Source organism: Poecilia reticulata, chromosome 17 (assembly GCF_904066995.2).
Source record: "Poecilia reticulata chromosome 17, P_reticulata-male-v2, whole genome shotgun sequence".
In the NCBI taxonomy this organism is placed as follows: domain Eukaryota; kingdom Metazoa; phylum Chordata; class Actinopteri; order Cyprinodontiformes; family Poeciliidae; genus Poecilia; species Poecilia reticulata.
The window spans coordinates 25,260,226-25,277,213 of record NC_088846.1 but is presented as its reverse complement, the minus strand read 5'-3'; the positions used below and the strand labels follow the sequence as shown (position 1 = coordinate 25,277,213).

The 16,988-nt window shown below is 36.9% G+C and overlaps 1 protein-coding gene across 3 annotated transcripts; it reads right to left on the bottom strand.

The window, feature by feature from the left end:
* Positions 1-634: 634 nt before the first annotated feature.
* On the bottom strand, positions 635-16,602 carry ncstn (nicastrin). 3 transcript variants are annotated; one of them, XM_008434003.3, is made up of 17 exons: positions 16,461-16,602; positions 14,307-14,408; positions 13,722-13,845; positions 12,058-12,179; positions 11,552-11,697; positions 10,706-10,859; positions 10,390-10,502; positions 9,372-9,524; positions 9,185-9,289; positions 7,875-7,952; positions 6,665-6,834; positions 6,454-6,556; positions 5,947-6,045; positions 5,446-5,533; positions 3,765-3,928; positions 3,332-3,544; positions 635-1,700 (listed from the first exon to the last, which is right to left on the bottom strand). In XM_008434003.3, exons 1-17 carry the CDS (start codon positions 16,516-16,518, stop codon positions 1,578-1,580), a joined length of 2,115 nt encoding a protein of 704 aa, XP_008432225.2. In that variant the 5' UTR covers positions 16,519-16,602; the 3' UTR covers positions 635-1,577. The 3 variants fall into 3 exon arrangements, with proteins under 3 accessions (XP_008432225.2, XP_008432226.2, XP_008432227.2); XM_008434004.3 differs by having other exon boundaries at positions 10,715-10,859; XM_008434005.3 differs by having other exon boundaries at positions 10,721-10,859.
* Between the last annotated feature and the right edge of the window lie 386 nt (positions 16,603-16,988).

Sequence of the window (16,988 nt, the reverse complement as noted above, 5' to 3'; positions counted from 1 at the left end):
TACTAAAAGTAGAAATGTAAAGTAGGGACCCCATCAAAAATAAATTCTCATTCTCAAAAATTAGATTAAAAAAAATCAGCAGAAAAAACTTCAGAAAGCCTGAAAAACTGTTGATCCGGATCAAATCTGACAGTTTGTAAACAAAATATTAAGACGTTTTGGAGAGGAAATGGTTAAAAAAAAACATTAATGCTGTGCAAGAAAGTTTCTAAACACGATGATCCAAGTATCAAGTGAGTCTGTTGTTGAATCGTTAGCCAACCTGGGCAGCGTTGTGTCGTCATGGTGACCGTTTCCCTGCAGAACATCAACACTGCCGCCTTGTTCTCGCTAAATATTAATCCTATTAAAGCAAGCAGGTGTCGCCGAAAGCTGCTAACTAACGAGCCGCTTTGGATGTGGCTGCGGGAATCCTGTGTCCACATAAGGTCATAAAGGAAGCTGGAAAACATGCGAGTTCTAATAAAACGACACGGATCCAAACCAGCTTTTATGGGTTATGTGGTAAAACAGAAGCCACAGTATTATTACAGCAGTTTATAAAGCTCCACTATCAGCGTAAAGCATTTGTTTCAAATAGCTGCAACATGTAAGACATTAAAAACACACCAAAGCCTTGGAGTTAAAAATTAAAAAAAGAAGAAGCAAATGTTTGTTTATTTTTTTTTGTCTTCAAGATCTCACAATGCATGTTTTATTCCAGCCATTTCATCTACAAAATGGTCAAAATCTCCAAAAAGTTATTCTAAGATTGTTGGAAAACAAAAAAGAGGATTTCAAGGGAGTGCAGAGCAAAAGTACCAGGAACATCTTCAGTATTAAAACTCAAAATTTCCAGATTTTTTCCAGCTGGATCAAGATCTTCTCCCCTCCGAATGTTAAAAGAAATAAAACACTACACCTACATGTAGTGGCATAAACAGTATAAATGTCCTAACATCATCCTTTCTAGGTCAGTTTAAAGCATAAATTTGATTTTTACTAACCAATCATTGGCTCAAGAAGTGGTTTTTGAATCATTACAGCTGATAATTTAACTACATTTACACAGAAGACGGCTACAGTATTGCACATACCATTGCAATCCCCAAAGTTCACACACACACACGCACGCAGACGCGCGCACACACACACACACACACACACACACACACACACACACACAAAATTACTCTAAATCAATCAGGCAGCTTCTCACACGCTCACTGCTTAGTGCCGGTCCCGTGACACAGTAAACAAAAACATTCCTCGACATTAAAAAGGTGAAAACCAAAACAAAAAAATCCAGAGAAATATAAACATCTTGTCCACTGACAGGGCGCCGCTGGTGCCCAACCAGTGTTTCCTGTTCCTGAAGAGTCCAGATCCATCCGGTCCACTCCGGTCCTGACGTCAAACCTCACCTAAGCGAGTCCATGAACACGGAGTCAGAACCGGCGCCCCGAGTTCAGCCGAGGTTTGTGTACCTTCGCTTGCTGAGTTTTAAAGTCTGCGTGGGACAGAAGTAGTACTAGCGGTTATTGAAGTAGTAGGAGGAGGAGTGTAGTGGTGGCGGGCCGGAGACGACTCCCTGCAGATCAGTAGGTGGCGCTGGTGGGCTCCCTGCCCGAGCTGAAGAGGATGTCGGCCTTGGAGCTCATGATGTAGGTCAGCAGGAGGGAGGAGAGCAGCACGCCGATCCCCACGCCGAGCGTCAGCATCTGCAGGAGAAAGAGCTTAAGTTGAAGGGCCAGAATGCAGAAGTCTGAACAGGAAGAAGTGATCCACGCCATTTTGGTAGGCAAACGCAGATGAACCAACAAAAGGAAAGCATATTGACACTCTTCACCAAAGTGCAAGAAAAAGGTATATCAACAAAATGGCTGCTGTCAGGATTAACCCATATGAAGAATGAAAACATGTCTGACGATGTGAACAATCTGCCTCTGATCTTCTACTACTGAACAGGAAGAGTGTTTCCACCATGGAGGAGCTTCCAGGGCCTGAAATCCATGTCTCATCAGATTTGTAAAGGAACTACGAACTCTCCATGTGAATAACAAGCTTCTGGTGACTGGCAGAGTAAGAACAAGTGGTAAAAAACATGTAGGCTACATGTCCGTCTTAGCTAGCACATAAAAGCTACAATAGCTAAGCTAATGTTGCTAGTTCTGGAGGAAGTACTACAGTGAATACCATTGATATTTATGTACTTGTATTGTTTATGTCATCAAACATTATACAACTGCTTTAGATAAATAAAAGAGGCATATTTTAACTAAAAATTTCAAGCATAACTTTTGCCAAGTCACATAACTAAAAAAGGCACCGAAATATATATTTTCCAACATCGGAGTTAAAAAAATTGGTACGAAGCAGCCAGGCTTTAGCACTAGCATTTTGGAAACCCTTTTTAAAATAAGGGGTTTCCAAAAAACACCTTATTTTTGGAAACTTAAAAATAAGTGAAAGCAAGTTACCTGCTGATCAAAATCACTTTAATAGATTAAAAGAAAGTCTGGCTGCTTGGATGAAAAATATAAACAACAAAAGATTGAAGATGTTTGGACTGGACTGCACTGTGTAGTCATCCTATTACTGTCATTTTACATAAATCCGTCACCGTTCTCTTGTCATCTCTAATCGTTTTCGGTCGAAGCTAAAGACTAAAGCTAACTGTGAGCAGGGTAACCGCTTTCTGTTCTCTGCTCTGAGGGGGAAAAGTTTGGATCCATTAAATTTAACCGACACGTTGTGCAAGGAGTCCCTATTTAAAATTCCACCTGAAGTGAGGAGGTGATAGCAGATGAGGGGCCCTGATTCTGTTCGGCCCGATGCTGCGGTGAGCGTGCAGAGACTTGAAACGCCTTCAAGAAATACGATCCGGCTCTGTCACATCTGGACAGATTTATGTTTATTGCATGGAGCTGCATTATCGCTGGTAGTTCAGGTATGTTCTGCTGCAAAACGTCAAGACTCAAGACAGAAAATGTTTGGAGTTTCAGGTGATTCTGACAGACTCCTGCATAAAAAGGTGACATGAAACAGACTCATACGCCCAGGATTCCTACAAATACTTCTACTGAGACATTTCAAATGTATATTTCTAGATTTTTCTAGAACTTTCCGAATAGAAGACATTAGATGAGTTTCATCTATAAGCTCCAGAAAGCTAGCCTCTTTGTCAGCAGTGTTGGACTTAAAAATCAGGCTAAAATTTAAAAAATGAAACATATGAACAAATGACAGCAATGGACTGTCTCTTTCTGCTCATTTTGCTTTGTTTCTGTGTCTGTTCACCTGATTTGTTTACATCAGAATAAATAATTTTAAAAATCAATAACTGATTTACCTCCAGGTCATGGCTGGCCACCAGGAATATGCGTCCTTTGATTTCCTTCCACCTGGACTCCGTCCATGTCGAATACTCGCTGGTAGTGTAGTTCTCCAGCTCGAAGGCCGGGGACATGGCTCTGGACAAATGCACCGTGGAGCGGACGCAGAATCCGTCCCGCTCCGTACTGTTAGGGAGCGCTGCGCCCTGAACCCAGATGTAGTTGTACAACTAAGGGAAGAAGAAGAAGAAGTTTGGAGGAGGTAAATAAATGTGTTATGGTTGTTTAACAGAAAAAACTAAGAAATTACATTAAATTGTTATTCCTAAGAACTACATGTTTTCCTTTCTTGTCATTCTAATTTTACTGCAACCTTTAAATTTGCTTGATTTCTGCAGAATTATCAGAATTAAGTCAAAGTTTGTGCATAAAAGCAGCTGTTAATCTCACATGCTTGCTGTCCTTGTCGTCTTCGCTCTCTTTCTGGTTCCTGCAGTTTTCCTGCGTCACGTTGACGACGCTCCCAGTCAGGTTAGCCAACAGGTACTTGGCCAGAATAGTCGGTAAGCTGGCCTGCTGCTCCACACTGATGTAGAAGTTCACCGTGTTGTTGTCTGAGAGAAAAGTCTGTTTTAATCACCATAAATATCCAAAGTACTTTAACTCAGTGGCTTGGAAAATGATTACTTAACCCCTGAATTTGCACATTTTCTCACATCGTAACCCAGAAAGTTAATTATTTACTAATCTGGTGACTTTTAAAGGAAAAGGGCTCCACTGGATTTTATTCAGAATTCCTTTAAATGTCATTGAGCACAAATGAAGAAAAAAAAAACCTAAAATCTCAAAGAAACTCAGAACAACTGGGATGTTAAGACTAAGTAAGTAAATATAGTAATTAATAAATAAATTAAAAATATGATAAATAAATAGGTAAAAAGGTCTCAACCATTTTCATTCTATGTCATAATTTTTATGGCATCACATTCCTGCCAAAAACCCTGAGGAGCCTGTGAAGCGATCAAAACGGCGCATACTCTTCTGATTGCATTTATTCACAGAAACGCAGCACTTCGTACATTTATATTGTATATTTATGTTGTAAGTGACTGAGGATCCAAATTAGCTTCTGCTGCCATCTGGTACAGCAGATGAAATTGTGTTGTTCATGTTTGAGTTGTACGCTGTCTGCTTTTAAAAGACGTATATTGTTATTATTATTGTGCTGATTCAAAGAAAAGAAGAAGAACAAGGAGGTAAGGAAACAAAAAGTTTGTAAATTTTTCTTTCATTTTCCTTAATTTCTTGTTATCCTTCATCCTCCTCTGGTTGCAGAGTTGGCCAGTAGCTAGTTACATTTACTCAATTACATTTACTTGAGTAGCTTTTTTTGGAAAAATGTACATTTTATTAAGAAGCATCTCTACTCTTACTCGAGTCAAATTTCTGGATTTTCTACCCACTGAATGAAAAACAAAATTTCACCAGATACAGAGACACACCTGCAATTTCCCAAGTTTTTTATAGAAAGAAACTTATTTGGAAACATTTTCTTTTGCCTGACTTTGTTATTTTTTGTTACTTATATGAATTATTCACATTTTTATTTAAAAAAAAAAAAAAAAAAAATTTCCACTTACCGTATTTTCCGCACTATAAGGTGCACCTAAAAACCTTCAATTTTCCAAAAAACCGACAATGTGTCTTATAACCCGGTGCGCCTTATATATGGACCGAAAATACGGTAATGAATATTTTTGGTCCGTCTGATGAAGTAATTTTTAAATATTAAATGACTGATAATTTGATCAGTTACTAAACACTTTTTTTTACTCTTATTTGAGTTCATGTGCACACAAATAAATGGAAACGACTGTATTAACAAATGTGCATTTGTGATTGCTTAAAAAAACTGCACATCCTCAGGGTTTATGGCAGCAATGTTATGCCATAAAGTTTGCACTATTTTGTGCTGGTCGCAGCAAAATAATTATGAAAAAGTTGGTGGTTATAATGAGACAAAACGTGAAAAGATCCAGGAGCGTTATTACATTGAGGCACTTTGATCAAGAAGAGAAAAATGTTTATTTTTTGTTTAAAAAAAAACAAAACACAAACAAAGCTAACTTACTGAGATGAACAATGTCCTTCGGGGCTATGATCTCTTGTGTCCAGGAGTTATTCGACGATATGAGGAAACTGTACAGCATTCGGCTCACCTGGGACAAAATAACAACATTTCTGATAAACGACAAAAGCCTTCATGAGAATATCCAACATCATTTTATATCAACAAAACTTTTTGTATTCATTGTGCGTCTACTTGTCGGATACCAGAGTTAGTTTGATGTGATAAAACGGTAAAAAAAAAAATCAATCTTTCAGAATGGAAAAGTTTGTGAAAAAAAAAAAAAATTAAAATCAATATAAACTAAACCTAGAATTTAAAATATAGTGTATCTTATTTTCATCACAACTAATAAATCAACTTTCAATGACGACCTAGTTTTTGTTTTAGATGCATAAGCTATGAAAAGGTGAATAAAATAAACAGTAAACGTGTAAAAGAATGAATTTACCTTGTACTGCAGTATTGAGTATTTTAATTCATTAAAGCAGTTCACAGTCTTACCGTGAGTTCGTCCGCATTAATGCTGCTGATCTGCGTTTTCTCTCCTCCAGCCTGAAGAAACAGAGCGCGAGCCACCATGGTGGCCACTTCAGCCAGAGACTGAGAAGAAACAGAAACTAAGATTATAGATGCAGCTCAACCACAGCTGGTATGAATGGATAAATGAATGAATGATTGATTGAAAAAACATATGAAAGAATGAACAGCAATTTTTCTCCTTAAACTGTTGTTCCACCAGTTACTCAGTAGGTTGTTGCTAGGTAACACCAGTTACTCAGCAGGTTGTTGCTAGGTAACCAAAGAGTGAGTGAGCTGATTCCTCGAACAGCGAGCTCAATTTTTTGAGCAGCTAAAACCTTTCGGTTCTGGATCGCAGTTCAGTGAATATTATAAATAATGAATTTTATCTATTAATATTGATCACAGGTTTATCATGATATAATGTTATTGATTTAATGTCCAACTTGGGTGTTTTATTGAACTACAGCGAGTCATAAACCTTCTGACCTTTGCGGTGTCCGTGACGTGGTTCAGCTGCTCCTCTGGCGTCAGGTTCGGAGGGTACAAGACGTTCAAACTGTCTGCGTTGTCAAACATGCTCTGGAAGTACCTGCACACAGACACAAATCAGCATCCGACGCCACCAAACCCAGCAGCAGCAACATGCCCCAAAGAGAGAGAGAGAGAGAGAGAGTGCTCTAAATGAAAACAGTAATACTTGTTGGAGAAGCTGGAGTTGTAGTCCTCAATGACGACGCCGGGGAACGGCCGGGCTCGCAGGAACCTCTGGAAGGACGAAGGCGGCAGCGGCTGGGTGACGCCGGGTTCCTTCACAGAGACGTTTAAACCTGCAGCGGCCGAGTTCAGGTTGGCGATCAGGTTCTTCACCTGAGGCGGAGCAACAAAGAGGAATCCAACTGTGATCTCTGCATCTACACATTTACTGACAGCAACACTTTATTTGAAGGGTTGTGCATAAGACCAACATGAAAAGAAGGAGTCTTCATAAATGTTTATAACTGTTGTCATTAAGTGTTATTTGGTAAATAATTACTCTTATCGCAAATTTATACTAAAAGTTGCATTAAAAGTCCATTAAACTTGTCAACTTTGTATCACTCTGTAAATAATTACACTTTTAAATCAAAGTTCCATTAAAATTTGCATGAAAAGTTCTTGAAAAGTGTAAACGTTGCATTAAAAGTGTCATTATTTACCAAATCACACTTTATTCAACCATTATAAACGTTTATAAAGATTCCTTCATGTTAATAACAGGTGTTATGTCATGTTTATAACAGTGTCATGTCAGTCTTATGCACACTCAGTCAAATAAAGAGTCACCTTGCTTTCTAAAGCAGGGGTGTCTAAACTTTTTGTCATGTGGGCAAAATCAGTGATTTGCCAGCCAAAAAAAAAAGAAAACTAAAATCAACCAAGTAATCCAATTTTTTGGTTTTAGAAAAAAGATGTTATGCATATTAAATCCAGAACGTAAAAAGAATTTAGCATTTTCAGAAAGGCGTTTAGTTTTCATAACATTTTGGGGTCAATTTAACACATTTATTATCAGTTATAAGGACCAGACTGTGCAAAAGCAGCATGAAAGAAACCTCAGTGAAACAGCAGAGCTGCTGCAGACTGACTCACCGGATGAGTCTAAACCCGTCAATAACTATAAATATGAGGAGCGACTCTTTTCTGTCGCTGTCTGCGAGTTTCTCTTCTGCTGTCAGAAAGAATCTCTGGTTTCCATGATGGACTATTAGGGGAATTGAGAAAAACTAAACAAAATATGAGAATAAAGTCATAATAATACTCGAATAAAGCTGTAATATAACTCAACCAAAGCTTTTCTCTCTTTAGAGGAGAAAGAAAATGTGTTTTTATTTGGAGTCTGTAAACTTCTGGTTTTATGCAGAACAAACCTCTTCCTGAACGCTGCTGTTCCTCATAGAGACCGGATCCGTGTGGAGCCAGAGGTTGGAGCTGGAATGAAATCCCACCTGGAAAAGACGATTAAACATAATTAATCACTGCAGATAAATTCACTTCACTTACTTTATATACAAGGAAAAATAAAGCCGCTCAAGTAATATAACATGAAGGTAACATCACAAACAGACAGGAGAAAATGTAAATGGTGAAAAACTATTTGATTATTACAAAAAAGAATTAATTTTGCTATCAGAATAACACAGTTTGCACAAGAGCATAAGCTGTGATTCTTAAAAATCTAAAACCCTGATAGAGCTGCACAATAAAACTATAAAAATATATTAACTATTTAAAATTTATATCTGAATGCAAATATTTTTATTTTGAATAAGTAAAAGAATTTGAGCCAATATTGTCTGGGATTCTCTTGCGAGAGAGATTTTTAAACTCAACTGGATTTTCAGATGACATAAAGGTTAATAATAATAATAATAATAATAATAATAATAATAATAATAATAATAATAATAATAATAAATAATGTCTATTTTCATTATGAGTTCATATTTTAGTTTAAAAATAATATGTCTATTTTATTTATCCAAAGCAGTTGAATGAAGTTTGATCACAATAACCTTCTAAAATCAAAAACAACCTTCTAATATCTTTACATATCATCTAATAACTTTAGAGACATTAAATACTGACAAAAATAGTTATTCGTATAATATTGCGATAGATATTGATATCGAACTTCAGATTAATTAATTGATTACTGAAATAATTGTCAACTAATTTAGTAATCTGTTCATCTTCAACTGGAGAACAAACTCAAAACAGGCCATCTGCTGTAAAAAAAAAAAAACATTTTCAGAGCATTTAAGTCAAAACTGTAGAAAAATAAATGCATTTTATATTCAAAATAAAAACAACTTTTTCTATCAACTGGTTTTAGCCAAAACTCCTCAAGTCTCAGTTCAGACTTACAAAAGGAAAGCTCAGTTATTGTGTTTTATGCAATAAAATGTTCATTTTCTTACTCAAAAACAGTTACTTGCATCTTTTAATGTGTTTCTAATATTGTATAAAAAAGGCTTATATGGTTAAATGAATGTCTCTAGATTTTTTTTCCCGATTAATAGATTAATCGTTACAATAATAATAATAATATCCCCCAGCACTAAGCACCGATATTGATGTCTTGGATCAATATTGCACGAAACATGCAGAATTGGAAACTGGTTTATTTTGCCTCACAACTTATAAAGAAGGACAAAACAGCAAGTTTTCCAAAACGCACCTGTCCAATCTCCAGCACAGAGTGAACGTTGTCCAGATCTATCGGGAACTGATTTTTCTCCATATCGTAAACCATTTTCGAACTGCCGATGTAGTCGAACGTTTCCTGGGTTTAAAGTAAAACGGCGGTTTAACATGCAGAAAGTAAATCAAACTTGGTGCTTGTTAAAGACGGGGAGTGAACAAACCCCGTGGAAGAAAGTGTAGAAGATGGTCCGGTCCAGCTGAGCGTCCTGCGTGGCGTTTCGCAGAGCGTGAGCCGCCGCCAGCAGGGTGACGAGGCCCGAGGCCGCGCTCTCCGCCCCGGGGCCGATCTCAGAGAAAAAGGACCTGCTGTCGAGCTGCAGACACGAAAGAGGAGGAAAATCAGGTGGTTCATTTATTTATTCTACAACTTGTCAGCTGATAACGTGGCTATAAACTCCCACATGAAAAGTTCAAAAATGGAGGAAATCTTCTAGATATGAGGAAGACATATGAAGACATAAATGTTTCTGTTTTACATAAATGTGTAGTTTATGTAAAAGCGACAAAAAAAGCACACGCAACATGATTAGATGCTGAGAAAATTAGATATTTTCCGCCACGTTTATTTAAAAAATACTCCAAGCTGCTATCAGTTGCATTCTGGGAAATGTAGGACAAAGTGTAGGACTTTGACTAGCTTGAATTTTAAAAGAACATATATTTCTTTTAAGAAGGTAATTTCTCATCAGTGCAGACAGACGTCGCTTCTGGGATACCTCAAGGTTATTTGTTTAAATTAGCTTTTATTCCAATTTTTTAACTTCATTTCTTTGTTTTGCTTCTGCAATTAAATCTTTTTTGTTTATCGTTTTACATTTTCATCATTTAAAGCACTTTGATTTGTCTTGTTACTGAAATGCGCTACAGAAATAAATCTACCTTGCTTTGCTGTAATGCAAGATTCAATCACAATTTTTTTGTTTTTAACTTTTATTTTCCCCTTTTGGAATAAAATAAAATACATTTCCAGACCATCGGGTGTTTTCAAAGGTGAATTCAACAACACATTCGCAGAAAATTCTGTCTTTTCACGAGAAAAATGTACAGAAATGAAGCTGGATCAACCGTATTCACTAGCTTACGCTTGCAGTCATGTGACAGCAGCTGCTTCCCTCACATGAGAATCAGCAGGCAGCTTCAGAGAAAGTAAAAGTCTTTCTTATTGTGTTTCAGACTCACCCTGGCTGATACGATGATCACACTCTCATTTGCCTTGTGGCCGTTTTGTGTGGTGTTCAGAGGTTTACTAGGGGCCCAGATATTCTGGTCACTCAAAGGATCACACACCATGTCTAACGGGAGAAGCAAGCAAAAATAATAGATTAGAAGCAATAATCACCAATAAATCGAGTTTATGAAATGTTTTCACCGTATCACAGCATTTAGGATGAATAAATAATCCAGGAAATGCCCAGTAAAGTTCAAAACAACCACGCATCGGTACTGGAAGAGTACTTAAGTCATTGTTTTGACTTTTGCGATGCTGTGGGATTACCAGGCTGACCATTACTCATGCTAAAGCTGATGCTGTTTCTCCTCATGCAGGTGGGCGTGTTGGTGACGGCGGACATGTGGGAGGAGAGCTGCATGGCGCAGAGAGGGTACTGAGGGTGGCTGCCGTTCACGGGACGGTTGTGGTCCATGTAGCACTGAGAACGGAGAGAAGCAAACACAATCACCAAACTGTGGCTTTGCGTCCAAAGAAGCAGAGAGAAAACACAGCTTCTTTGTAGTTTCTCACACAGAAGGGAAATACGATGCAAATCTGACTTTGGTGTAGCTCCTAGTGCAAATATCTGAGCACGGTTGAAATAAGACAAAACTAACTTATAGGTAATTTTTCAGCAAAAATAGGAGCTTCATTTAAGGAAATACTTCCTTGATATTGATGAAAAACATCTTGTTCCACTGGCAGTTTATTTCACTTAGAACTAATATTTTTTTCCATCAATATTAAGGAATTATTGACTTAAAACAAGCTTTTATTTTTGCTGAAAAGTTATTTCTAAGTTAGTTTTGTCTTATTTCAAGCATACTAAAACATTTGCACAAGAAACTACATCAAAACTATTTGGATTTTGTTGTTTTTCATAAACAATCTGCTGCTGTGCAACATCTGCATTTTTTCTTTGTGCTAAAAATTGTCCTAATTCCTAAAACCAGCCAATAAAAAAGAAACATCTTCACATCGATTTCACGTGTTTCTAACCTGTTAACAACTGATTTATACTCTCATGTCACTAAACAGTGAAACATATTAAAGGTCAAAGTCATTTTGTGCAGCAACATTGGAATAGCTATGAACTGAATAAAAAAATAAGTTACTTGTTGGAGCCTTTACCTGCCGTATGAGCTGTGTGTCGTTGTCGTCTTTCATAGAGAAGATGGGAAAGTCGAACTCCTCGTAGGATAAACCGTTGCCCAGGGGATTCCACTTTGTGGTGTTGCAGTGGGCCAAACCCGGACCGTAGTTCTCCGAGTACACACCTGGGAGGAGAGGGGGAAAAGTGAATAAAATCATCCAGATTATCCTAACTGTGTCTGCACCTGGTGAGTTTTTGGTCAAAACATGTTTGGTTTTCATTCAGTGGGTAGAAAATCCAGAAATTTTACTCAAGTAAGAGGAGAAATACTTCATAATAAAATTACTCAAGTAAACGTAACCAGTTACTACCAAACTCTGCAAAGGAGTAATGTCTTAACTTACATTAAGCAAAGTATTGGAACTCCATCTCTTCTGAACTTTAGCTACAAAAAACAAAACGATCCCAAGAACTCAACCTAAAGTAATCGGTTTTACTTTGACGCTTTGCCTTTTCCGTTTCCATGGCAACACGTCCAACCCACCTGTGTTCTCGTTGGGACAGCGAGTGTGAGGGGAGAAGCCCTCCGGTGGGTTGGAGGTGGGCTCCACCACAGCGACGCCGGCCACCCTGCCGGAGCCGTTCTTCAGCTTCATCATGACGGATCTGACGGACGACAGTTCAACACAGGAACTAAATTATATATACAGGATTCGTCTCGTTCGGTTTTTATTCCTAAAACATGTTTGGAAATGTTTTTCTACTGCAAAGTTTACTAAATAAGTTCACTAAAATTTGTTCTGGAGGAGAACTAGTGGATGTTTGCGCTCGTATTCACTATAAAACTGAATAAAAGTGGCAGACATGGTTGATAAAAGATGAATACTTTGTGTTTTACCTTCCACTTTTAGACTTAGTTTTTTTTCAGTATACATAAGATTAGTTTGGTAACACTTTATTTGAAGGGGTGTGCATAAGACTGACATGACTGTCATACACATGAAGGAGTTTTCATGAATGTTTCTTAATGTTAATTGGTAAATAATGACACTATTAATTTACTTTTAGCGCAAGATTTAATGCAACTTTGCATTAAAATGTCATTATTCACAGAATAATGCAAAGCTGACACGTTTAATTCACTTTTAATTAGACCTGTCACAATAACTCATTTTGCAGGGTGATAAATTGTCTCGAAATTATAGCAATAAATGATAATATTGTTTTTTCAGGCCATTTTCAGGCAATATAATGGCAAAATAATGCAAGAAAATATTCTCCAAAATTCATAAACTTCAAATTCTAATGAACATTTAACACTGGAAAACATTTTAAATATCCAAAATAAATCAATACAACAACAGAAACAAAAAATAAAGTGAATTATGAAGTCTTTGTAAACAACATGATCCTTTAGGAAAAAGGACCAATTGAGACCAAAACACCAGACTGAATATTTTTATCATCCAGTTTTTGGTAGAAAAGAGAAAAAAGAGAAAAGCAATAAATCATCCATCCATCCATTTTCTTTACACCCTTGTCCCTTAGTGGGGTCATGAGGGTTGCTTGTTCCTCTCCAGGTAACGTTCTGGGTGAGAGGCAGGTTCACCCTGGACAGGTCCAGTCTGTTGCAGGGCAACACAGAGACACACAGGACACACAACCATGCACACACACACTCACACCTAGGGACAATTTGGAGAGGCCAATTAACCTGACAGTCATGTTTTTGGACTGTGGGAGGAAACCGGAGTACCCGGAGAAAATCCACCATGAACAGGGAGAACATGCAAACTCCATGCAGAAAGACCGGGGCCAGGAATCAAACCCAGAACCTTCTTGCTGCAAGGCAACAGCTCTACCAAATGCGCCACCGTGCAGCCCCGCAATAAATCATGCAAGTAGAAATTATTGAGCTTGTTTTAATTTATCATACAATTAAGTGATTTATTTCTTATTGTGTCATTACTTTCAATGCAACTTTGCATTAAAAGCAGTCATGTCATGAACATTCACGAAGACTCCTTCATGTTTATCATAGTGTCATGTCAGTTTCTTTTATAAATGTTTTAAAGCTCCAACCTTGAACTGGAAAACCAAGTTTGCGCAATTTTCAGTTTTAATAATGAATCATTTTCATATACAGACAAATATTCTACGTTTTACTAAACCTCTGCCCTCTGGCGACGGGTCACCGACGAACCGTACCTGTTAAAGAGTGAAGACTCCATGATGACCATGTAAGGAGGATTGCGGCCAGTACGAAGCACAAAGTCCAGGTTTTCTTCTGACTCAAGCACATGGAGCACCCCAACATCGCCTGACAAAGATGCTAAACAGACAGAATTAAATATTAGTAAGAGCAATAAAACAAAAACACAACAATAATCATCCTGAAAACTGACTTTATCTTCAACTACATCAAATAATTTACTATAAAAATCAATAAAATGCATCAATTCTCGGGATGTTTTTGTCACAGAAAGAACAGTTTATCAGATTATGATCCTTGAGTATTTATATCGCAGGAATGTGTTTTACTATGACCTTTAACCTTTACAGCACTCTCTCTATCCACAACAGTCACACGGTTGTTGGTGTCAAAGAGCAAAACCATAAAGAAAATGAAATAGCAGTGATTACCTCTATAATTACTGGCACTCATCATAAGGAGGTGGACAAAACACCTTTAAAATAAACTGCAACAACTTTATGTGGTGTAAAAATAAAAAGCTGCCTATATTTTGAATGTCAGAAGCAGCTGTAGCCACATATTTGTGCCGCTATACTCACACTGACAGCCTATTTGATGGGTTGAATTAAGAAGTCGCACACACGGCACAGTGTAGTTGAGCTTGACGTAAATTTTGTTTTCCACTGAATTACAACTGACACCTGCAAAGAGAAAAAACACAAAGTGATCATTAGAAAACCAATAAAATTAAGTTTACATTTATATGTATTGAAGAAGACTATTTTCAGAGGTTTTTTGATATTTAACACAGATAACTCCCTTTTCCAGACATTATCATTGAAATAACCAGTTGTGTAAAATGTATAAACCAAATGATAAACTAACATGCTCTATTATACATTTGTTAAAATGTCATTGTTTTACTACAATGATCAAAGTTAAAGATACAATGCAAATTTATGGCAGATTTTGCTTTAAATATGGAGCCAGAAACAGCATCTGGATGTAAAGACGGATGAATATTTTCAACAATAAGTGACAAATAATATCTGGAATTGAAAACTAATTCCAGATTAGAATAAGACATTACTTTCCTCCTATTTCCCCTCAAAACGATTAAACGGATAAATCCACATTAGCTTTGTTAACTACTTTTGAAGAAATAGCTTCAAAACTACAGTTGTTCTAAAAATATTGACTATTTATTTACATTTAAGACGATGTCTGTCCAGATATAAATCCATTTTGCATCACAGCAACAAAATAAAATGTCCTTTTAAAATCTAAAGGAGATTTTTACTAATAAAAATTGTCCTCAAGAACTCAAGATTAAATTAATCTGGATAAGAAATGGCAGCCAGTTCAGAAATGTATGTTATGTTTCTCCATTAATAACAAAGTGCATTCATTCAGCAGGCGTAAAACTGCGTAATGACGTCCATATCTAAGATAAAAGCTTAAGCAAAGTTTATAACCTTAAAAAAATTAAAGAGGCAGTAAAATGACTTTTGCTCAACATTTAGTGATTTGTTTTCATTTTTATTATTTTACATCTTGTAAATTGAAAATATGGAATTGCTTCTTCGCAACACTACACTCCTTGACTCTCTGAAAGTGATGTTTGTATTTTAAAATAAAATAAAAAATAAATAAGTTTAGTTTGATATCGTGGAAGTGAATCTCAACTCTGCGGAAAATCACGAGCCGTCACGCTGATGCCAAGTCACCATGGCGAAGTTGGCTTCTGATTCGGCGCTTCTGTTAAAGGATTTTACTATCTTTGAACAACTAATGTTCAAAATATATGTAGAAATAAAATCACAAAATGGTCAAACCTGAACTGAATTATTTTAAATTGTATATAGTTTAAAATAATTCAAAATAGTTTGTTTTGTTAGCAATGCCAAGAAGAAGAACCTGCATTAATGTTGAAAAAATAAAAATATACAAGATTGTGAGTTTACGATGCAGAACTTTTCAGCGAAGAAATCATATTTTTAAATAATTTAATTAAAGTAGTCGCTAATCAGGACGTTTTTACTTTTACATGTATTCATGTCATAATTAACATGAACACATGTTTTAACACGTATTCCTTGCAATCCACATTTTATGAATCTAAGTACTTTATTTAAGATTCAAACTTCACAAACTGTGTTTAAATAAATGTTTTCTGTTCTATATAGAATAAACATCCTTAAGTTATAAGACTAGCCTCGATCAAAGGCCCTTTTGAGTTTTCTTAAACAGATTAAAAAGGTTTCCCAGATCACAAACGGTACGGTACTCGCCGGAATGTGATTGTTTACTGCAGAATTACATAAATCCGGTATAAATACTCTACGTTCTTTAGGGCACTGAATTAGAGCCAGTTAAAAGGTGGTTCTGATTTCTTAAAAGCGGCCAAACAATCTCTTGCCGGTGTGCCAAAACAAAAGCTAGCTTCAGCGTTATTTCTGATTGACATAAAAGTCAACTCTGACTTTTGACAAGACAAAATACGGTCATTTTTCAGTCTTCTGTGAATGCAACTGTACTAAAATTACCCCCATCCCTCAACGCAATTTCTAAACTTGCATAAAACGGAGATTTGAAAGACAAACAGTGCAGCAGTTGCTACGGCTAACTAGCCTAGCATCCAGCTAGCTACGGCACAAGGAACTTTACCAAGCTAATCTAATAAAAGACAAGCATCTTCAGCTAATGCTAGACATAAAGCGCCACAAACTCGACAGTCTAACAATTCAACTTACCAGCGACAAACAGACATAATGCCAAATATACAATCCATTTGTTCGACAACAAATCCATCTTCCTGGTTTGAAAGGCAGAAAAACACAACAGGAAGTGAAGATCTGGGAAACACCCGGGTTCCGGTTTTTTGGTTCCGCTTTTCTTAAGGACCTCCAACACGTAGACGACGTCAGGTCGCCGCCATCTTGAAAGTGGCAGTGGAGCGCGTATTCATGTCTCAGGAATACGGCTCCATAGGAAGTACTGGATTAGTATTTGTTCCCTTTGCTTTGGAAAACTTAAAAATAAACTGAACAGCATCAAATTTATTTATTTATTTACTTGTTACTTCAGACTTGGTGAACTTGGATTTTATAAATCCCTCGCAAAAATGGAGTAACCTCAGTTCAATTGACATCTTCAGTCTCCTAGCGTTGTGGTCCATCAAGGTGAATCCAGATCCACATTCAAGAAATAAAAACCTAAGGTAGAGCTGTTTTATGTATCACCAGAGAAAGCAAAACACAACAGGAATATGCCAAACAATG